The sequence below is a fragment of the Theobroma umbraticum genome, unplaced genomic scaffold (genome assembly GCF_002168275.2).
Source record: "Theobroma umbraticum cultivar Fairchild unplaced genomic scaffold, ASM216827v3 scaffold_30.0, whole genome shotgun sequence".
NCBI classification, from domain to species: Eukaryota; Viridiplantae; Streptophyta; class Magnoliopsida; order Malvales; family Malvaceae; genus Theobroma; species Theobroma umbraticum.
The window spans coordinates 2,913,310-2,935,445 of record NW_018397254.1 but is presented as its reverse complement, the minus strand read 5'-3'; the positions used below and the strand labels follow the sequence as shown (position 1 = coordinate 2,935,445).

The 22,136-nt window shown below is 34.1% G+C and overlaps 4 protein-coding genes and 1 pseudogene across 4 annotated transcripts in view; all 5 read left to right on the top strand.

The window, feature by feature from the left end:
• LOC149527703 (translationally-controlled tumor protein homolog pseudogene) overlaps nt 1-637 on the top strand; it is a 1,778-nt pseudogene extending 1,141 nt beyond the window's left edge.
• LOC110423832 (non-specific lipid transfer protein GPI-anchored 7-like) overlaps nt 1-1,087 on the top strand; it is a 2,931-nt gene extending 1,844 nt beyond the window's left edge. Inside the window, exon 3 of the mRNA XM_021438232.2 lies at nt 644-1,087. Coding sequence (XP_021293907.1) covers nt 644-738 — 95 coding nt within the window. The 3' untranslated portion in view covers nt 739-1,087. The remainder of the gene's footprint in view (nt 1-643) is intronic.
• A 684-nt stretch (nt 1,088-1,771) lies between these two features.
• HIP1 (HSP70-interacting protein 1) lies at nt 1,772-5,747 on the top strand. Its single transcript, XM_021422310.2, has 11 exons — nt 1,772-1,975; nt 2,071-2,128; nt 2,218-2,370; nt 2,466-2,553; nt 2,629-2,709; nt 2,822-2,886; nt 3,134-3,274; nt 3,764-3,880; nt 3,964-4,155; nt 4,388-4,445; nt 5,490-5,747. Exons 3-11 carry the CDS (start codon nt 2,251-2,253, stop codon nt 5,585-5,587), a joined length of 960 nt encoding a protein of 319 aa, XP_021277985.2. The 5' UTR covers nt 1,772-1,975; nt 2,071-2,128; nt 2,218-2,250; the 3' UTR covers nt 5,588-5,747.
• A 7,283-nt stretch (nt 5,748-13,030) lies between these two features.
• LOC110410350 (MYB-like transcription factor ODO1) lies at nt 13,031-15,061 on the top strand. The gene is made up of 2 exons (XM_089784800.1): nt 13,031-13,388; nt 14,094-15,061. The coding sequence occupies exons 1-2, from the start codon at nt 13,126-13,128 to the stop codon at nt 14,635-14,637; spliced, it is 807 nt and encodes a 268-aa protein (XP_089640926.1). The 5' UTR covers nt 13,031-13,125; the 3' UTR covers nt 14,638-15,061.
• A 3,909-nt stretch (nt 15,062-18,970) lies between these two features.
• LOC110420392 (copper ion binding protein) lies at nt 18,971-20,637 on the top strand. Its single transcript, XM_021433685.2, has 2 exons — nt 18,971-19,105; nt 19,861-20,637. Exon 2 carries the CDS (start codon nt 19,895-19,897, stop codon nt 20,435-20,437), a length of 543 nt encoding a protein of 180 aa, XP_021289360.1. The 5' UTR covers nt 18,971-19,105; nt 19,861-19,894; the 3' UTR covers nt 20,438-20,637.
• Nucleotides 20,638-22,136: the final 1,499 nt, after the last annotated feature.

The following is a 22,136-nucleotide window of genomic DNA, read 5'->3' as shown; positions in this document are numbered from 1 at the left end:
GGTGCCAATCCTTCTGCTGAAGGTGAAGAGCAGGATGAGGGTGTTGGACCAAGCTGTTGTCAACATCGTTGACACTTTAGACTACAGGAGCAACCTCCTTTCTACAAGGGGTAGTTTGTCACATACATGAAGAGGCTTATCAAGAATGACACCCAAGTTGGAAGGAGAGAAGGGTGAAACCTTTAAGAAACACATTGAGGGAGCAACCAAGTTTTTGCTTTCAAAGCTCAAGGACCTTGAATATTTCGTGGGAGGGAGGATGCATGACGATGGCTGTTTGGTGTTTGGTGTTTGCTTACTACAAGGATGGTGCTGTTGACCCAACATTTTTGTACTTTGCTTATGCATTGGAGGAGGTCAAGTGCTGAGTTTGAGGCAGAAGTGCTTGCTGTATATAGTTCTAGTCTTCATTGTTATTTCTTGCCTTCTTTTCAATCTTTTGAACTGCTAGACTGAAGGCTCATGGCTGCTGTTTTGGTAATAATAGGATTATATTATAATTCTAGCTAGATAATGTATACAATTATCTTAACACTAATAAGTTCACTAATCTGAATCATGAATCAGCAAAAACTATCAGTTTATAATTAGCATGAGTTTCCCTACGACTTGGACCTTAATGTTTTGCTCCTGAATTTTACAGGTCAATCCGGAGGTGATAGTGGAGGTGCTGACAGGATAGCATTCACTGGAATTACCATCTTACTCTTATCTTTGGCCGCTGTAGCGCTGTATTAAGGGACATATTCCTTTGGAATCTTGATGAGCGGATGGGTTTTTCAGAGTAAATAACACAGAGATCATTCAGAGCTTAGGCATCCGAGTTTCCATATCTAGAGATTTCATTGTTTACTTGTATTTTTCTTGCCTGATACTATACTTGGTCGGTCAGTGTTGCTATCATTGATCTTTGTTGTTGGTATTATTATTATTATTATTCAGTCGCATTTATGTCAGCATTTGAGTTCATCATTTTGTTCTCAAAAGTTGAAAACTACATCTTCATTGTGCTTTCGTGCCTTATCTTTCCATATCTCTCTCTTTGTTTAAACCTGAAAAGTCGATTGTGAAAGTTTCATTGATCTCAGTCTTTTTGTTGCTTCATGGTATTCTTCAGCATAAATAAGGTGCTCCTGACTTGTAAGGTCTAAGATGAGGGGAACGTATTGAGCTTGAGTTATTGAATATGCTCAGTGCACAGAACATATTTTCATTCACGCAGCAGCTTCTGTCGGGGGAATTAAGAGGCTAATGCGTAATGGGCTTCGGTCAACATACTCACCCTCTCGACATGGAAGCAACAATCAAAACTCGCATTTTCCAATAGTTGAGGGCATTGATCAATAACTACTTTTCTATTATGATTGGGCCTTTGCCCGTTACCCCAACAGCATGAAATAATCACACTACTCTAAAAATCTAAATTGCCTGCTACATTAAAGTAAGGATTAAAATTAAGATTTATATATTTGAAATATTATTATTCATTATTATTTATATCGGATTATAAATATGTAAAAATTTAAAATCCAAATTATTTTTAAAATGAATATTTTTAATTCTTTTAATAAAATAATAATTATATTTATAACATTTAATTAATCAAATATAAACTCCTAACAATAATCAGCCGACATCGGAGCCAAACAAGAATAAGAGCACTCGGCATTTTAATATGATTGGACCAAATTTTTAATTCAAAGGTGATTCCTATCCTGTAGAAGATACTAGAAGGACCGAGTCTCATCATCACCACCATTATTATTTTTTTTTTTATTTTTCTTTCATGTAAAGGAAAAATTGAAAAACCTCAAAGCCCCTGAAAACCTCACAAAGCAATCTCCGAAAAAACCCGACCCACAAAATGGACGCGGCGAAATTGAACGAGCTGAAGAAGTTCATCGATCCAGTGCAAATCCAACCCTTCCATTCTCGGCGATCCTTCCCTCTCCTTCTTCCGCGACTATCTCGAAAGGTAATTTGAAACATTCCATCACTCTCTACTCTACTCGCTCCATGTCTCACTCTCATCTGTACTTGCTAATAAATAAAAACGTCTTCGTTTTTCAGTCTCGGGGCTAAGCTCCCTTCCTCTGCTTACAGCCATGGAGCCAGCGACTCCAAATCAGTAACTGCTTCAGCACTAATCAAACTCTTACATTATTCTCCTTCTTTTGTTTCTAATTTTGTAATCCAACCGAGGATTTTGATTTTCAGAAAAGTTTTGTGGTGGAGGGAAGTGACGATGAAATGGCGGATGAAGGAGAGAAATTAAATGTAGAAGAGGAAGAAGAGGAAGATGAGATTGTAGAATCGGATATCGAGCTCGAAGGCGATACGGTTGAGCCTGATAATGATCCTCCACAAAAGGTATCAGCTAATTTAGCAATGAATTTATGTTCCATTTTTTTTCGGGATTGTTTTAAATTAATTGTGTTCGTGTTTTATATTTTTGGTTTCTGTAGATGGGAGACCCTTCGGTGGAGGTCACGGATGAGAACCGCGATGCTTCGCAATCGGCTAAAGCCAAAGCCATGGATGCCATTTGTGAAGGTAAATAAATCAGTATTTAATATTCATTTGTCTATTTTTGTTTGAATTTGTATTTGATGAATCAGTATAATGCAGGGAAGTTAGAGGAAGCTATTGATAGCCTGACTGAGGCAATTTTGCTGAATCCAACATCAGCAATTATGTATGCCACAAGAGGTTAGTTTTTGCCTTTTATCCAGTAATATGCTTTATTTGATTTGAATCTTTTGAGACAGATTCTTATATTTTTAAAATGGTTTGGTTGCTTTGTCATGATTTTTGGTTTCAGCTAGTGTTTACATCAAGATGAAAAAGCCCAATGCTGCTATTCGAGATGCCAATGCAGCTTTGGAGGTTCGTATATATGTTGTTCTTTGCGTTGGTTTAAATGTGGTTTTGCACTTGCTTGTATGATAAAATGCATAAATGGTAACTGTCTATCTGGGATTATTGTTTGATTCAAGCAATATATTTAAGGAATTTATGCTCAGCAATATTGTGTTCCATATTTGTTTCCACATGTTTTAGGGTTTTTCTGGAAACAATGGTGTGGTTGCTGAGAAGGAAATATTTTACATATTCCCTCATTCTTATCTTATAGATTAACCCAGATTCTGCTAAGGGCTACAAGTCTCGTGGCATTGCACGAGCAATGCTTGGTCAATGGGAAGATGCTGCAAAGGATCTGCACGTGGCATCGAAGTTGGATTATGATGAGGAAATAAACAATGTGCTTAAGAAGGTTTGCTCTTGTCTGTCCTTTCTTTGGATGGTTTAGTCCATGCATCATAATTCTCAGAAGATGAGATTTAAAATCAGAACAAATAGAGAGATGAGGTTTTGAGAATAATTTAGAAGGATTTTGGTTAATCAGTAGATCTCTGGTGTTGGAAGCTTATCAGATAATTTCTCCCTGTTTATCATTTCTGAAAAAAGTGAACATCTATTCAATAGGCTTGCGTAGTTGACCTGACTCACTCAAGCTCTATTCCTTTCTAATTGAGTGGTCTACTCAAAATGTGATGTATTAGGATTTAGGTTCACTGAGCCTTTCCCAAAATAACAGCTAGGCTTAAGATGCATCTTCTGACATAGAAATGAAGTGTTATACTGTGCCACCAATATTTTTGGTTTGGGGCTGTATCAGCATTACTAAATATGAGAGACAGGACTGTTGTTGTTGGCTATAAGACCTGCTTTGGTTTCTCACATCAATTCTTCGCTTAAATAGGTTGAACCCAATGCACAACGAATTGAGGAACACCGTAGGAAGTATGATAGATTGCACAAAGAGAGAGAGGACAGAAAGGTTGAGCGCGAGAGACAACATCGTCGTGCTGAAGCTCAGGTAATTTAGCACTTATTCATCTTCTGACAAAGATACCTTACGATTGTTTTCTTTGACTAATTACACTGTATATTGTGCTCAAGGCTGCATATGAGAAGGCTAAGAACCAGGAGCAATCATCCTCCAGTAGAAAACCTGGGGGGATGCCTGGTGGGTTTCCAGGTGGTATGCCTGGAGGTTTTCCAGGAGGAATGCCTGGAGGGATGCCTGGAGGTTTCCCTGGTAGCATGCCAGGTGGGATGCCTGGAAATGTTGATTTTAGCAAAATATTGAATGTAAGTATGATTGAACGGGCTTTTTTTTTTTTAAAATTAAAGCAATCAGCCTTTTTTGGTTTTTTATCTAGATGCAATTGAAAATTTTTTTTCACATTGTTTTAGGCTGAAATGTCAAGAAAACTGTTTGTTTCGACTTTTATGTTGCATACTAGATACTTGGAATAGGTGAATTGCGATTTTGGAAACTTGTGTTTTTGATGTGGTTTCTGTTTTTTGATTTTTTGATCAGGACCCTGAATTGATGGCGGCATTTAGTGATCCAGAAGTCATGGCTGCTCTCCAAGATGGTAGCCTTTTGGCTTTCCTATGTTTTATTTCTTTTCTCCTACTTGACACCTTTATACTGCTTTCCTCACCTAGACTTGCAGCTTGTGGAGTAATCTTTCCTTTCATTCTTTAAGTTTTTTTAACCCTAGTCGCTTTCAATGAACTAGGACTATGTTTACTATGCTTGCTGAAGAGAACTTAGGAGCATTTTTTAGCTGGCCTTGGGTATTGATATGTGTTGGTATAGGGTTCAGCAAATGCCTGATTCTAGTAGGATACAGTGCAGAACAGGACTCTTATAGGGGACCCCAAATTTTTTGGCTGAGGCTTTATTGAAATGAATATTAGTGTTCTTTGTAGATTTACAGTATTGTATGTGCTATAGTGCAATAATTCTGTATAACCTTACAGACGCATGACCATATATTTTAGAATGTTGGACATCGTGGTTAGTCTATTTAAAAATTGATAGTGAGTTTTATATATCTTAAACATATTTTTTTGGGGAAAATTCCTTGTAATTTAGCAAATAGTTGGTCTCTGGAACCTCATTCAGGAAAATGTTTTCAATGGTGCTGTAGTTTCAGTCGTATTTTTTAGCTTTGATGTTCTCTAATGCTTTTGGTGACTTGCATAATATTCATTTATCCTTATATGTGCTATCTCTAGGTGTGAATGATTCATCATCATGGTTGGATGTATTAAATGACTTCATGTTCTATTCTGCATGGAAACTTGACATTCTTTATCATTTTCTTAGGTGACTAATCTTTTTGCTGATTTGTATGCTTAGACTGACTTTGCCTTAAGAGTGTTTGAAAAGGCATATATTCCTTGCACACTTTCTATCCATTCAAATGTGGCATTATCTAGTTAATCTTGCTGTGTACTCTTTTGTATGGGTTCTTTAAGTGTATGTATGATGCAACAGGCATTAGAAATCGAATCCTATTTTCTCAGGACATTTATGGTCATCAACACATCAGAATTTCTTACACAAGTGCCTCTGAGAGTTTTATGCTTGTATAATGGGGGCTTATGTGTTCTTTTCAATGGTTTTGCAGTGATGAAGAACCCTGCTAATCTTGCAAAGCATCAAGCAAATCCCAAGGTGGCTCCGGTAATTGCAAAGATGATGAGCAAATTTGCTGGACCCAAGTAAAATAGTTTTTCAAATTGATGTCATATTTGGGAAATACTCCTGTTGTATTTGAAGGAGATGATGTTTTGTTTTACAAGATTGGCAGGATTGTTGTGTTGGGAATTCGTTTTAATAGGTTGGAGGATTTTGTTGATGAATTGGAAGGACATATTTTTCAACATTTTTAGGCCTTGATAACTTGGGTTACAAACATATCCTTGTCAGACACAACACTTTTATTCCGAAAGATTCCTTCGTCATCGGTGGCGAGTTAATCAATTTTTATTAAGGGATTAAAAATAAAAAAAAATTAAAATTAAAATTTTAAAAAATAATATATTGAATTTAATCAACAATAAAATGATTGATAATAAAAAATAATTATATAAATAAAAAAATATTTGCAATAGTTAGTTTGAAATTTGGGTTTGATCCTATTTTTTGAATATAAATTTATTAATTAATAATTATGTATTGCAAAATATTTATTTTTTGAAAATTGAGTTTTGGAAGTTTTGATTCATATTGTTTTTATTGAGGAATTAAAATATTGAGGCTTCATGGTTTAAGTGTAAGAAGATTATTTAGATGATTTGTATTTAAAAAAAAAATTGTTGATTGTTTTCAATTTATTTATATTTTAATCATATTTAGAAAAATTTAATGCAGTTAATTTTAATATTTTTATTTTATTTTTATTTAAACTTGTCATATGAAATATAAAACTATAATACATAAAGCATAAATAAGTAAATATAATATATAGGATTGATACTTTCTTCTTATATGATTAAGATTGTTTAATGGTTATATATTTAAGATAATTTTTTTAATTAAATATAAAATATAAAACATATAAAAAATATATTCAAGATATTTTTTTTTCATAATCTGGATTAATAAAAAAAATAATACGTTAATAGAATTTTAAACAACTACAATTTATATTTAAAAATTATATAATAATTTATTAAGTTTTAAATATTAAAATTATAAAAATAAAATTCATATAATAGAAAAAAAAGAATATAGAAAGTAAAAGTTAGAATCACATATGATATAATAAAGAAATGATTGATAATTAGTAAAAATTATAAAAATTTAAAATATATAAATAAATAAAATAATAATAATAATAATAATATAAATTTAAAAAAACTTTAAAACTGGGGCATGTGAAATCATTGTGTTATTTTTTATTTCTATTAATTATTAAATAAAAATTATTTTACAGAAGTAGTTAAAATATATATATAGATAAAATTTTAAAATTTTTATATAATATAAAAAAATTCTTAAAAATTTCCCCCCAAATGTAAAGGAGGCTCCGCCCATCTTCCTCAAAATTTGATGTTGGAAGGCCATTCAGTTTAGATTGCCCTTCTTTCATATGTAACAGTTCGTGGTTTTCTAGGCCTCGTGCCTTCATAGGCTTAACATTTTTTGGTCATTTCACAAAAGTACCATTTCAGGATGGAGGGTTGGTATTTTTTTTTTTCATTTTTCTTATTTCTTTTTTCAGTATTTAGAAATATAAAACTTGCTCTCGTGACCGGTGTTGAATTTCAATCAAAGACTGCTTTGTGAAAGAGACGGACAGGGAGAAAATGGAGAAAATGTGTTGAATTTTCAAAAAAAATTCCTTTTTAAGCAACACTTGCAATGCCGACAACCTTGCTTAGTGGATGTAAATCAACATTAATGGACGTCACCAATATAAATGGATATTGGGTTTTAAAGGTGACCCCATTGGAGAACAAATGTAAGGTTTTTAGCAAGTTATCTGTGTTGCTTTATCTTTCTTTTATTTATGCATAACTATATATTTTGTTGACCCTTCAATTGGTTTTTCTTTTTTCATTTTTTTTTGTAAAGAAAATGGTGAATATTCTTTAAGTTATGGTGAGATGAAATAAAAGCATACTATTCCTTTTTGACTTTTATATCCTGTTTCCTGGTGAAAGCACTCTCTGTTTTTGCTATTTTTATGTTTCTTCTAATAAGATATTACTGGAAAGACTTTCAAAAAAAAAAATGGATATTACTGGAAAGATTTTACTTTCTTTGTACACTCTCAACATTGATAGTTTCTCTCCTTGGTTGAAATTAATTACGAATAGGAGATAAATAGTCCATACGCCATCTTTCATTGGAACTTGGTCATATATGATCTGCCTCACCCCCCTGGATTAATTCTGCTTGCATCGAGAAGAAGCAAATTCTAATCATTAGTTTCTCTCCTTTGTGTAGTACTGGAGCAGTGTGACAAGAATTCCTCACTGCCTTTTGTTCGTCCCACATTTTCCTGTCTTGCAAAATTAACTTTAACCCAGGCTCCTGTGAAATAGGTGAACAACAGACACAGGACAGGGGTTCAGACGTACCGTTCCGTAGTACTGCAGCAAAGCAAGCCCTCAGTCACCATTCACCACCCTGCAGTTGAAATAATGTCGGTCAGCAAATCCAAATCCAACGCCCATAGTCCTGACTCTTTGAGTCTCGACTGGCAAAACTGTTACAAGCCTTTTTTTCCTTTTATTTGACTCACATTCTCAATTAGGCCGGAGAAGGAAAACGACCCATCACCCATCAGGAGGTAAACCCGCCAGTCACCAATCCTCTTTGCAATGCCTTGCGAGATGGGTGTGGTACTCGTTCATTTTGCATGCTTCCACCCAATCACATTCAACAAGTTAGCTACCCAAGCTCACCCACCAGTTACTATAACCTACCACTCCTTTGATTATAAACCAAAACTTTCATTCATTGGAGGAGAAAGTTACAAGACCAAGCTAGAAAATAGTAAGCAAAAGTATAATTTCTTCAACACTTTTCAAAATCTCCCCCATTTTTCCCCTACCAAACTCTATCTTTCTTAGACATTCATTCGACCTGTCAATGTGTCTTGTACCACAAAAAGGGACAGTGTTGAAGCTACATTAGATCAATCAAGAAATTCTATCTTTGGAATGTCTTGTCATTACACCACTAATTGTGGGGGAGTTTCAACTCCTAAAGATTTAGTCTGACCCTTAATCGAAAGCCCAACTTATATAATTTTTGACCAATTCCCTCCTCATTTGTCCATAAAGTTGAGCTGAGATTAATATCGTTTTTCCCTTTCTTTGGACCTTTTTGGAATATTAAATTGCCAGTATTCCCTATTCGGCTAGTAATTGTTCTTGCTTTTAGATTATTTTTTGCTTAATTCTTTTCTTAATGACGACTGCATTACTCATAAACCATGTAATTAGACAACTTTATTGAAGTTAAAAAAATTGATTTTCTTTCATCACAATGATTATTAACATCATTTTTTCTGTAGAGAATAGTAATCACAACGTTTTTGAATACCCATTTGGTAGTTCATTAGTCACTTTAAGGTGTGCCTTATGGACTTTCATGTCATAATGATGCGCATGTACTTTTGATGTTTACATTGTTTGACGCCACATGTAAATTTAGGTTAAATTTAAAGATTTGACTAACAAGTGCTCTAAAACTAATTCTTAAATTGTTACTTCAAATAAAGAAAGATCTAGACTTGAAGCCACTAGAGAGTTGGAATAATGAAATCGATCTAGACTTTATATTTTATCTTTCGAATTAATTAATCTTTACATATATTCGTCGACATTGATATTAAAAATTGCATTTCAAAATTCTAATGATAAATTAATTGAATATGATGAACTCATCATTTGAACTTAAATCACCTCTGAAACAGCTTGTCTTCAGGTGGACTTAATTATGTATAATTCATATGCGAATTAGTGAATTTTTTTTCTTTCTTTTTTGTCTCTTTTTTGTACATCGTCTTGATTCACATGTTCCCACTTAATTGCTAGTGGAAACTGTGAAAGGAACAAAAAATCATTTAATAAAGGAGAAACTTCACCATCATGCAATGAATACATAACAAGTATATGTATATAAGAAGAAAAAAAAGAAAGCAGAGAATGTGTAATGAAAGTTGTGGAAGGAACTATTGTAATAATGTGAACATGTTGAAGCTATGGTCGTTGAAGCGATCATGAACTTACAACTGCTACAGTTACGGCTGAGCGTAAACCAGACAGCCCCAACTCTACAAGCAATGCCCGTACCCGCAGCTACCTTACCTCATTGAGTATTAACTGCCACCTGCTTTATACCTAATAAAATTAATGATTTAGAAGTCAAGACTTCACCACTGCTTTTCTTATCCCTAAAACACATGCAAATGCAAGCTTTGATGAGTCATGACCTGCAAAAATATCTTCTTTTAGGGTTTATCGACCCATGTGTCGATGTGGATTCTCGAGATGCCAGAACTTTTACGTAGTTGAGTATATATATAGAGAGAGAGAAGTTGAATTGATTCGAATGCTGGGGGATTACTGAGCAAACTCCAAATGTGTGGTGGTGAAACGGTGACGACCTTGCATTGCATGCCATATTTCACACACACGTTTTAGCAAAGTTTGGTTCCCTATCACTTTTTTTCTTTCCTTACAGGGAAAGTATGTGTCGATTATGCACGTACACACATAATAGTATATACAGGTTAATACAAAGAACAAAACAAAATTGATTCTCATGCCTTGCAAGTCATTCTATAATTTCCCTCTGATTTTTCAACGCTAATTGGCAAAACGGACGTGCTGTCCTCGTGAATGAATTTTACATCGGTATGCGGCCACCCTTTCATAATCAAATAATTAAAATATAATAGTTTTGACATATTAAGGTTATAACGTATTTTAATATTTGAGTTTATTATATATATATATATATATATATTCAAAAAGTCATGAATATTGATTTTTTTTAAGGAAAAAAAATTGATGTGTATATATATTTTAACTATGTCATTTAAATTAATTAATTGAACAATCATACATGATTAATTCATATGACTCCTTTTAAATTAAGTAACAAAACCTTTCGCCTGAAAAAAATTCACAAAGATTTTGAAGTAGGTGTCAAATACTAATTATTTAAAAATTTATAATTTAATGATTAATTTATATGATAAGAACATAAGATTACAAAGCAGCTGGGGTTTTGTGCTTGGATACGTAATGAAGTCCAAAGTTGAGATATAGAGGAAAAGGGTCCACATTGAACTGTACCACCTAAGCCAAGAGATACAAGTCAATAACCAAGAAATTTGAACATTAACTACCCAATCCACTCATCTTATTATATATTATATAGTATGTGTATACAAATTGCCATTATCGACAAGAAAATGCATGCATCATAAAGTTATGGTGTTGAATTAAACTTTGACATGGCGATTACTTAGGCAGGACACTTGTAACAAATAAAACCAATTTAGGATGACAAACTTGGGTCATCTAATATTAATAAATCTAAACCCTCCGATGAGGGTTATCTGAACCACGATCAAGGGCTAAGGATCTAGTTCTTTAACCAATAAGCAAATCTAGTATAAATGGAACTTGATGGAACAATCTAGAAATGCAATACGTGTCTTCCAGGACATAATGGTACGTATAATTGTTAACATAGTTATACACCCTCCGTGTCAAAGATACCTTTGCTTGTGTTCTGTTTTATTAAGATGGGCAAAGGCTTGACCAGGACAGTGGGTAAAAGAATCCAACCAAACTAAACAGGAGGATTAAATTTAAGGAGAAATTAAGGTTTTTGAAACAGATACAATTGCTAATCTAGCATATAATCCATATAATATTTTATTCTTACATGTGACAATCATGTAATATGAATGCAATTATGCATATGGGATCAATAATTAAATTTTTTAAAAAACCTATAGATCATTAATCAAAGAACTTCGGGGTTTAAACAATTATATGGATGCTTAATTAATGAAGGGAACATGAGTAATACTTTGTGGATTGCATTAACAGGTCATTAACCCTGTTTCTTATCAAGCATTGGTTTGCTAATCATCGCAGGACTTAGAAGAAAAGTTGAATTAGCAAGTTGTTAATCATGACTTAGAACACGGAGATGGGGGAAGCAACGACTTTTTTCAAGTTGTTTGTTAATGACTCCTGCGCTTTGACAAGGGAAGCAACTCATCCTGTGGATGTCGAAATCTAGGGTTTCTTCCCAAGTGTAACTTAGTATTACTTAACAAAACACGAAAGAAAACCGCACCACATCTTCATTTGATGAGGAATGAGTTTGATGAAAATGATAAAAGAGCGGCATGACATAATTGTCCTTCTTATAGTAATCATGAAGTTTTCCCTCCATTCAACGGAGGTGAAGTATGGGTTCAAGACTAGAAATCATTAAATGAATACTTGCTTTCTACCCTCTATGTGAAAAGTAAAAGGAAAGTTTGAAAATATGGGTTATTGCTAACTATTTATTTAACGACACGGAAAGACTGCATTTATGACATGGGACTCTAGGTGATATTTTGAAGAAAAAAAAATGAACATTTTCATGTTCAACATAATAATCAGTGTGAATGTGATGATTTTTTTTTATATTAGATAAGAGTATTATTTTCAAAACAAAAATAACCTTTTTAAGTAATATTACGAGGTTTGAACAAATTCCTAATTCAGTATATCTAAAAAATTTTAATTAGTTCTAATTTCAATAAACTTTTGAAGAAGGGAATTCTGTATTTTTAACCAATCTGAGTTAAAAATTCTGTAAGGTTTAGCAAAAAATTACTATATATTAAATTAATAAAATCTTAACTCTTTACAATTACACCATCTGTAAAACTTTATTTATTTACTATTTATAACCTTTAATTAGGTGTGCCTAACATGAGATGATCAGTAAAAATTTATAGTATAATAAGATAGGAAGGGAAATAATGATTAATGAATGGTGGTTTTATGTGTATCAGTATTTTGTTAGGAAAAAAAAAGTAGGATCACTTTGCAAAAAAAAAAAACTCACACAAAAAATGATTAGGTGGGCAGTAGTATTAATTTCATAATTTGGTCACATTAAACAGAATCCACCCAATATCAAAAGGCTAATAATCTCTTAAGTAAACTGAAAACTCTAGTCATTAGAAACGCCTGTAAAAATTTCTACTGCGATTAAGGTACACGTAAACGTGGTGATGACGAAATGGGTGATGGAATGGTTGAGTAAGAGTGCAATGAGGGAGAGTGGGGTTGTGTAGGAAAATGGGAAGATAAATATTTTTGGAATGCTTAGATGTAGCCATGTCTTTGGGTCACCCATCAATCCACTCTCCTCTCTCACTCTTTTGTGTGTCTACTCACACCAGAACACCCCATTTTAGTTCCAACATCGCTTTCGTAAACCAATGGTGGACCCTGGAATCTCCTCCTCTCATCTCTCTGTAAAATGTAAATTATATATATATATATATACACACACATAAATATGACTTAGAATATAAATATATATATATATATATATATTACATAATCTCTATTTTAGTATTTATATATATCAGCCTTTGAAAGCTGCTGAAGGACTTTATATAAAGGTGGGTGTGGGGCTTTTGGGTCTTTACAGGTAGAGAATTGGTGAGACTAATTACTTGTTATTATTGATACTTAGTTTGTGTTTAGTGGGACTAAGTGATGGGTAGGCAGCCTTGCTGTGACAAGCTTGGTGTGAAAAAAGGGCCATGGACAGCTGAGGAAGACAAGAAACTCATCAACTTCATTCTTACCAACGGCCAGTGTTGCTGGCGTGCTGTTCCTAAGCTCGCTGGCCTCCGCCGCTGCGGCAAGAGCTGCCGGCTTCGGTGGACTAATTATCTTCGGCCTGACTTGAAGAGAGGCCTTCTTTCTGAGGCTGAGGAACAGTTGGTTATTGACCTTCATGCCCGTCTTGGCAATAGGTTCATTAATTAGACTCTCTTTTCTGTGTTAATCATGCGTTTATTGTACTGCATTTTGTGATTGCTTGGAGCAGTTTTAAGTGATAATCATTAGATTATGGTTTATTTGCTTTTGTTTTGAGACAGAAGGTTGCATATATATATCATCGTCTTGTTTTCTTGTCTTGGGTCATGGAGGTTGATGAAGAAGCTGTTATGCATTTTAAAATGTAATGTCTTTCACAGATAAACCTTATCCTTAAAGCATTTGAAAGGGAGAATCTAAAATTTTTCTTGTTTTGCTAAGGAAATGATAAGTTTCCAATTGCAATTAATGATCATGAAATTTAAACCAATAGTTCTCGAGAGCACACTGATAAATTTTTAAAGTTTGCAGTTGCAGAAAAGTCTTCCCCAAGAACTACTACTAGTTTTGATTGTCAGTTTTTGTAAAGTTAAACAAGAATACGATTCTGGTTTCATAGCTTATTGGTTCCTTATTGTTCACTGTCATCCAGTTCGGCAAGCTCTCAAATAAAGAATACATTGTTTTATGTAGTTGCTTCAGCTACTTGCTTGCTTGAAATTCAAGTGTTTGACATTGCAAGGGAGTTTTAAAATAAACTTATTACTTTAGAAGTTTGTCGTTGGAATTTGATTTGTTGGTGGGTTTTGATGTCTTCATATTGAGGATTAAACTTGATGCTGGTTAATGTTCTTTATCAGGTGGTCGAAGATTGCAGCCAGATTGCCAGGCAGAACTGACAATGAGATCAAGAATCACTGGAACACCCACATCAAGAAAAAGCTTCTTAAAATGGGAATTGACCCTGTCACTCACGAACCCTTGAACAAAGAAGCTAAGGCTGAAGAAAGTTCTTCCCATGCTGATCATTCTGCAGATAATCAAAATACTACAGAAAATGATGGCATCGTCAACTCATCAGAGGATAATTCGAGTACACCAACTGAGAATTGCTCTAGTACTACCGATGATTCCAATTTGTTAGACAGCATTTGCAATGATGAATCTTTATTGACTAGCTTATTATGGATGGATGAACCTCCCCTAGTTGATGCTTCATGGAACAGTGTCCCAGCAGGAGAAACAGCTTGTAATGGCACAAGCTTGCCATCTTGGGAGGACGACTGCGCATGGTTGCCAGACTGTCAGGATTTTGGTATTCATGACTTTGGATTCGACTGCCTCAACGACATTGAATTAAACACGATGAACACGTTAGAGATGGGCGACAAAACAGTAGCTTGATCATGCACCATAGTTGAAGTTCTGAGTAAAAAAATTCAACAATACTTAAAGCTTCAAATTAAGGTGCATATGTTACCAAGTTTTATGTCTAGTTAATTTTTAGGTCCTCAGTGTTGATGCTATCTTCCTGTATTTGGGAATATTGTTGGAAGGTCGAAGGTAAACCTCGCTTCTTCAGAGGTTTCTCACCTACCAATTCAAAAGTGACACCAACCCTCATATCCGCAAGATATGATATCTCTTTGTGCATGCCTTGCAAATATTGTAAATCTTCTGTAAAAGACAGGGAAACAATTATTATTCAGCCAAAGAAACAAGGGAAGACAGGGACATAATGGGCATGATAAAAGTGCTAGTGAGTTTTGTGACCGTGAAACCTCTTGTATATATTTATATGCAAATAAAGGTAAAAGAACATTGCTTACTTTGTTGTAATTTAAGTTTCTTAAGAAAATTCTGTTGTTTCCTCTCATGCTTACCTGCTGATCTCCTCAACGTTGATTATGATTTGCGGCCAAATTAAATATATAGTATATCCATCTTAATTTAATTTAGTCCTATAATTTTGATGGCAGAAGCATTTAGTTTGACAAGAATTTCTTTCCGATCCTATTTCTACAATGGAGTACAAGAAAAGAACAAATAAAGAAATCATTAAGTTAAACTTTCAAGTACAAGAAGAGAAGAGCACATTAATCTAGTTTATACCAGCAGTAGCACTACTGTCGCTTAACAGTTAAACTCTTTTAAGTGCAAATGCCATATCACTCAAAATTTAATAGCTTTTTGGAGCAAGAGGACCACTGTTCCAACCACCTGCTAATGGCTGTAAGATATTGCCTCACTATTGTAGCTTGATCTTTGTGCAATTCGGTCGGATCATTCAACAAGTGGCGCTAGGCATCCATAATTTAAGCAGATGACATAATTTGGTTGAGCACACTCTCCATTAATGCTTTTTTGGAATGTACTTTACACCTTGTCACCATTCATGGGAGCTTCAGGAAATTAAACAAATGTTCTAAGCAGGCTGTCAGCGCTGATTAGTTTAATGCCACTTCCAAGCAATAACTTGATCATGCTGTTTCTCTCACTTGATATATAGCCATTAGCTGCGGTTCTTAGTGCTTCTAATCATGTGTTTCTGAAGGCAATTATTATTCAATCCACTGTATTAACCTAACACTGCGAATTATAGTATACCTTTCTTGAGGAAGGATTAACTTATTAGGGCGGAGAGGGGGGGGGGTGCAAAAGGGTCATATATATGGAATTTCTTTATGTTTTTCATTGAACCGAATATTTTAATTATGTCCCTTTGACATTGCCTTGGCAGAGATGAAATCATTTTTCAGAATTTGAAGAAATGAAATCTTTTATCATTATCCTCCTGAATTAAAAAACAATTCTTTGTTAATTGTTCCTGGGGAAAAGCTTGAGTCACATTGTACAACAATTCACTATGATTGTGCTGAGTGCAGACAAAATCACAGATATAAACGTCCTTTTAGCGTTGCTGAAGAATGAATGCCATAGCCTTGTCTCTTGAAAACCAATAAATTATAAATAAAACATTTAACCTTTATTTCTATCACCAATGGAAAAATAATTGAATTAACAAAGTCCACAAGATGTTATGTCACCATGAGCTTGATGTAGAAGATTTGCGGTGATCAGCAACAAGTTAATCTAATCAATTGAAAATATTGACGAGTTTGTGACTTCTGATAAGACCTTAAATTCAACCAGAAGTATTCATCAAGACTAAAAAGGTTGATAATGAGTTGCTTTAGATCACATTCTCTGCTGATGAACTGATCGAAGACCTCAAGAAACAATTAAAATAATATACTGCTTTTGATATTATGTAAAACAATATTTAATTAAATAAGTGTGATTTGCAAGCATTTGTTATCTAGTTAATCACATAATACAGAGGCTCTATAATCATGATTTTTCTTTGGACACAAGTTAAGGATGATGTTTCCTTGCAATTATCCATCAAGGAACAGAGCTGGACATTTGCAAGTAATTCATATATCAGTTATAACAAATTGAAATTAAAGCAAAAAAAAAAAAAAAAGCTCCTGGGATTATTCTCCTGACATAAAGATATTATTATCCGAGCAAAAGTTTAGTAATGCAGTCATAGTATAAAATTTCTTGTACGATATAGTAAGGAATTACTTAACAGAAACCACTGACCATGACTTGTAATTCCATTGAAGAAGAGAAAGGGACAAATGGTCCCTGGAAAGTATTAACAATATTCGAAGGAATTAAAAAGGAAGAATGGATAGGTCTGCAAAAAGAAGTGGACGGATGGGAGACCCTACACCTAAGATTCTCCAGCCACATTACTCCTACGGTGACCTGACCTGACCTGATCTGACCTGACCTCTCCCAAAGATAAAAGATTGTGGCTGCAAAGTGGAATGCTCAATCATTTGGGCACTTTGTGGTTAAGTTTGAATTCAAATTGAGTCATGTTCTTTAAACATTACTCCAAGATGCTGCAGCTTTTCAAGTGTTTGTTTGAACACTGAAAAAGAGTGTCCACTTTGTAAGATAAGTAGGAAATGCGTCCCATTTTTCTCCAATGATATGCATTTGCCATCTAAAGCAAAAGGTATTGGGCACCACGGCCTTGATTTGGTATACTTATGCAGACACTTTTGCTTCTGTGGGAAAAAGGTTCTGCCCAGTGCCAAGCATTCTCAGAAGATGGGCGCATCTCAAATAAAGCAACAAATGCTAGAATGTTGTCAAACAAGGCATCAAGACGTATGTTTCAATCCGAGACCGCGCTAAGGAAAATTGTTGAGGATGCAATGATGACTTTCTCATTGGTCTTGCCCTCGTTGATAATAAAGGATGGCAATGCGTGAGCCCTGAGGTCACAGATTCACATGGATTCTTGATGCTTTTTTTAACTCACAAAAAAATGGGTTTCCCACGATGACAATTTGAATGCTTTTTGCATAAAAGAATCAAGAATGCCCTTCTACACTATCCATTCTTTGAATTTGGTCTTAGATGATGAAATTTTAAATATTTTTTTAAAATAATTAAAATGCATTTTATATTCTCAAAATGTGATATCGAGATCTTATCTCAATGATACAAATGAGATTTTGAAATCCATCAAATTCAAATTCATTCAGTTTTATATTAATTTTTTAATTTCTTCTTCCATGTAACATTATATTCTATTAAATTAATGTAATTTCTATTTATACATATAATCTCATAAAAAAAGTGCTAATGTGTTCAACTATATAGAATTTTTTTTATTCATAGTCTTATGTCGAGAAAGTGAGTGAATTATGTAACATTCTACTACATACATAAATAAAAAAAATAGTACGATTTTCTTAAGATTGGATGGTGTCAGTACGATTAAATTAAATTTTCATTAGAAGGCAGAGACTATTAATTTTTGATTAAATGTTTAAATTGGAACTAAACGTTCGAATACTTTTTTAATTAAAGGTCAAACGTTTCAATTTCTTATAATTAAGGGTTAAGTAAACAAGTGGATGGAGCATCTATCACACACGACACAAACTTGCGTTGAAAATGTAATTATTACATATTATATTAAAAATTTAGTTATTATACGTCATGTTGAAAAATGTAATTAATTTAATTGTTATACATCATATTAAAAAATATAATTGTTACATATCATATTTAAAATTTAATTGTTATATGTTATGTTAAAAAATATAGTTATTACATGTAATATTGAAAAATGTAGTTATTATACACTATATTAAAGATTTAGTTGTTATACGTTATATTAAAAAATATAATTCTTATATGTTATGTTAAATATTTAATTATTATATGTCATGAAAGAAAAACTATTATACGTCATGTTATAATTTGAGCCATCTTGACTTAATAAAAAAGACTTTATGATAAAACTACTTTTTTATATTTCACCTTTTTAAGTCAGCATCCACATCATGCATGAATTTTATATGGGTTAGACATTTCTCATCTTAACTCCTAATTATAAAAAATTAAAAATATTTAACTTTGATTACTATAATTAAAATATTTAATTATAAATTGACAAAAATTCATAAATTTTGACCCAAAATTTACTGATCTCAAACTTTGAAGGACATCTTTCGCAAATTGGGCAGCATCGAGATTTAAAGTTGAGGGTGTTTTGATTGGATTGAGCTTTCAGTTGAGGCTAAAATTGAGGCCCATGTTGACCAACTGTAGGCAAATGGACCATCAGAAAAGAGGCAAACGAAGAGAAACCCAGCCCAGAAGAAAGGACCTTCTCTCTCCTAAGTTATAGGGTTTACGAAGAACCTCGATTTCAGTCTCTCTTCTTCCACATCTCCGGCAATAACCAAAAACTTTTGGATCAAACCGCACCGTTTTCAATCCATCCTAAACTGCGGAACCACTCTTCCATCTGTTGGGTTTTGCGCAGATCGAGTTTCAGGTAAGAATTAATGGCTTAGTTTGGCAATAATCAACAGTTCCTTGTTTTATTCCTCTCTTCATGATTCTTCCATTTTGGATCTTTCCCTTATTGTATTTGCTCTCTTTTATTTTTGCATGTTTTTTCGTTTGGAATATTTGGGAGGATCATAGAGTAAATTTGGTCAATGAATTAGTTTTGGAATTGGGTCTTGTCTTCCAAGCAATTGTATGAATTGGGATGATAAATTTACAAATAGGTTTGGGTCTTGTTGTCTTCGTTGTGTCTGAATGTCATATGTTCTTGCGTTTGATTAGTTAGAGTATTTGAGTGGCATAGGAATCCTGCATTTCCTGGTCTCAAATTGTACAATGTGCTTGTCAATGGTCTCTCTAATCTTCAAATTCTTGACTAGAATAGAGCCCGTGTTTTGTTATCGGTATTTGTTTGCAATTACGCTATAGTGACCTGAGCGCTCATAGGTTTCATATTATTCCGACCATGAGGAAGAATGGATTTTTGGGTACTTTGTTATGGGATAGATGAAATTTGTTTGGCTTTCTATGTTGTTCTTTCGAACTTATATATGCTCTGGCCTCTAGCTGAGTATATGTGTGTTTCTGTGCTATTTTAGGCCCTCACTAGTTGTGTGTTTTGTTGACTAATGTTTTGAGTTAGTGTCCTGATGAAAGAACTTGCTTATGGAAAGTGTAGCATTATCGGAATTGCTGTGCTATGTTTCTAATCCACTGCATTTTCTTTGTTGATATTATCAGGTGTTTTGTCTTTGGTTGGTTGGTTGGTTGCAGCATGGGTGATTTTTCAATCCAGATTAGCACCAACCTTATCAACCGACTCACTGAAGATGATGAGAAGTTGAAGAGAAGGACAAAGAAAACTAAAACCAGGGTGCCACAAGGGCCTAGACGGCCAGAAGCGAAGATAGATCAGAAGCAAATATCTGATGATTCTGAAAAACAGAAACGCACTACAGGCACAGGATGGCCAGTTCCGCCTCCCTTATTTCTGCCTGTAAACCAGCCTCCTTACCCTGCAAGTACAGAGTTAGATGCAATTCGATCTGTTGTTAAAGAGAGTGAGAGTGTTGTAGAAAAGTTGAGGAAGCAGGAGGAGAACATGGTACAGGAAGTGACACAAAAAGCTAAGGATCTTCATGAAAAGGAGTTCAAGCTTCCAGACCCTAAGCCTATACCTTGTTTGGTTGAGAATAATGCTTGGATGGCATGCTACAAGCAGAATGCTACTGATCTTACTAAATGTGCTCCTCTGGCACAAAATTTTGCAGACTGTGCTCGCAGAGTTAGGCAGCTGGCAAAATCAGCTGATAAGTAGATTTCCATAGGGATAAATTTTCAAGTCATACAAAGAGTGCAAGCCACTTGCCAGTTTGAGTGGAAACTTGAATTTTGGCTTATGCAAATAAACAGCAGAAAAAAGAGAAAACTAAATTGTTTATCACCCTTATTGGGTTACATTTTGTGTCCTTTGGCCTTTGTCTTCTGATTTTGTTAAATCTTCTGCTTTTCTCTAAACTCTTTGTTAGTTCATAAATTCAAAGTGACATGATTTTCCACCATTTGTAATTTGAATTGTCTCATCCTTTGCAAACGTTAATTACACGGTTCATTATGTAGCTGTAAATCTTATGGTTTAATAATTAGCATTTTGACCGTTTTGGTATTTTGCGCATGAATGAATCATGGTTATAAGTATTAAACTACTAATTATCTTTAAAAATCATCTTAGCCCTTAAAAACAATCTTTTCTTCTATTAAACTCTTCGTTTTTGATAAAAGAGGTTCAATCTAAACGGTAAACTGATGAATGGAAAAATTAGAAAGATTGAAAGGACTTGTGGTGCTGCAGTGCAAATGCAATAGGCACTCTCCAAGTAGCCAAAAGCCAGGAACGCGCCATCACCTAGAGGATAGTCACGCAGGGTTCACGTGATGAAGCGTAGACGATTTCCAGTTTTCCACGCCTACTCCTTTGCAAGCGCGTCTGGCGAGGACCACTAATTTATCGCCGTTGTTTTTCATTTCCTCGCTTCCTTCCGTATCCCTCCAAATCGCCGATCCAAACTTCCCCAGATTCCGAGCACTCCTCCTTTTTATTTTCTCGCTCCAAATTTTCCTTAGATCCCTTAAAAATCCAGGTACCTCCTCTCTCTCTCTCTCTCCCTCTTATATCATGTTTTTTTTGGGAGTTTTGAGGTTTCATTTCAGCTTGTTTATTACATGAAGTTTTTAAGTTTAGCCAGTTAGTCATTTTTCTTGTTTGGAAAGGTTCTTTATTAGAATGAATGAGTGATGATTTACTAGGAAGCAGACTGTTACTTAAAGAAAGGTAGTAAATTTGGTGTTAATATTACTATTTTCTTAAAGAGCTAAGAGCTGTTGTTGTGTGTTGGGAATTACCATGAAAGGAAACAAAATTAAGAAAGAGAGAGGGATTCGGAAACCCATTTTCAAAGTTAAAAAGAAGAATGCAAACTTGTATCAAATATCATTTCATTAGTGCCTGCTGGTTATGGAGAAACAATGGAGTAGGATTAAGATGGTACATTGTTGCAGCAATTCATAACGTTATTAGCTGAGTTGATGCGCTGCTGTAGACGTATTACTATTCTGGAAGATATATATTACCAGTTACATTGCTGACCCTCATTCCCTTATTCGTTTGTAAATATAAGATTTTATGAAATTCAATTAGGTCATGATGCTTCTGTTTACAAGCTTAACGGGGAAAATGTTGGAATAGTAAAGAAGCTCGTCATGTAATAAAGGGTTCTATTAACAATTTATAACTTTGCCAATCATTTGGTCTATTTTGTTAATGAAGCACAGATATCATAACAAATCCTGCAACCTCTTTCTTGATAAATGAAAATGCGTTGGTATTTAATCTCTTGATTTGGGGTCATTTCCATATAGCAAAACAGTTTTCTAGATGATCAGTGCTTATACAACCTGAGGGATTTATTTAATCTTTATTCATGTTGGTTGCTTACTAAAATTCAATTTTAAATGTA

Excerpts from the sequence above, each read along its gene's own strand:
- HIP1 (XM_021422310.2), top strand. The coding sequence starts at position 2,251 with ATGGCGGATGAAGGAGAGAAATTAAATGTAGAAGAGGAAGAAGAGGAA. Across the intron at positions 2,710-2,821 it reads AATTATGTATGCCACAAGAG|CTAGTGTTTACATCAAGATG; the intron begins GTTAGTTTTTGC and ends TTTTGGTTTCAG. Across the intron at positions 3,881-3,963 it reads ATCGTCGTGCTGAAGCTCAG|GCTGCATATGAGAAGGCTAA; the intron begins GTAATTTAGCAC and ends ATTGTGCTCAAG.
- LOC110410350 (XM_089784800.1), top strand. The coding sequence starts at position 13,126 with ATGGGTAGGCAGCCTTGCTGTGACAAGCTTGGTGTGAAAAAAGGGCCA. Across the intron at positions 13,389-14,093 it reads CATGCCCGTCTTGGCAATAG|GTGGTCGAAGATTGCAGCCA; the intron begins GTTCATTAATTA and ends GTTCTTTATCAG.
- LOC110420392 (XM_021433685.2), top strand. The coding sequence starts at position 19,895 with ATGGGTGATTTTTCAATCCAGATTAGCACCAACCTTATCAACCGACTC.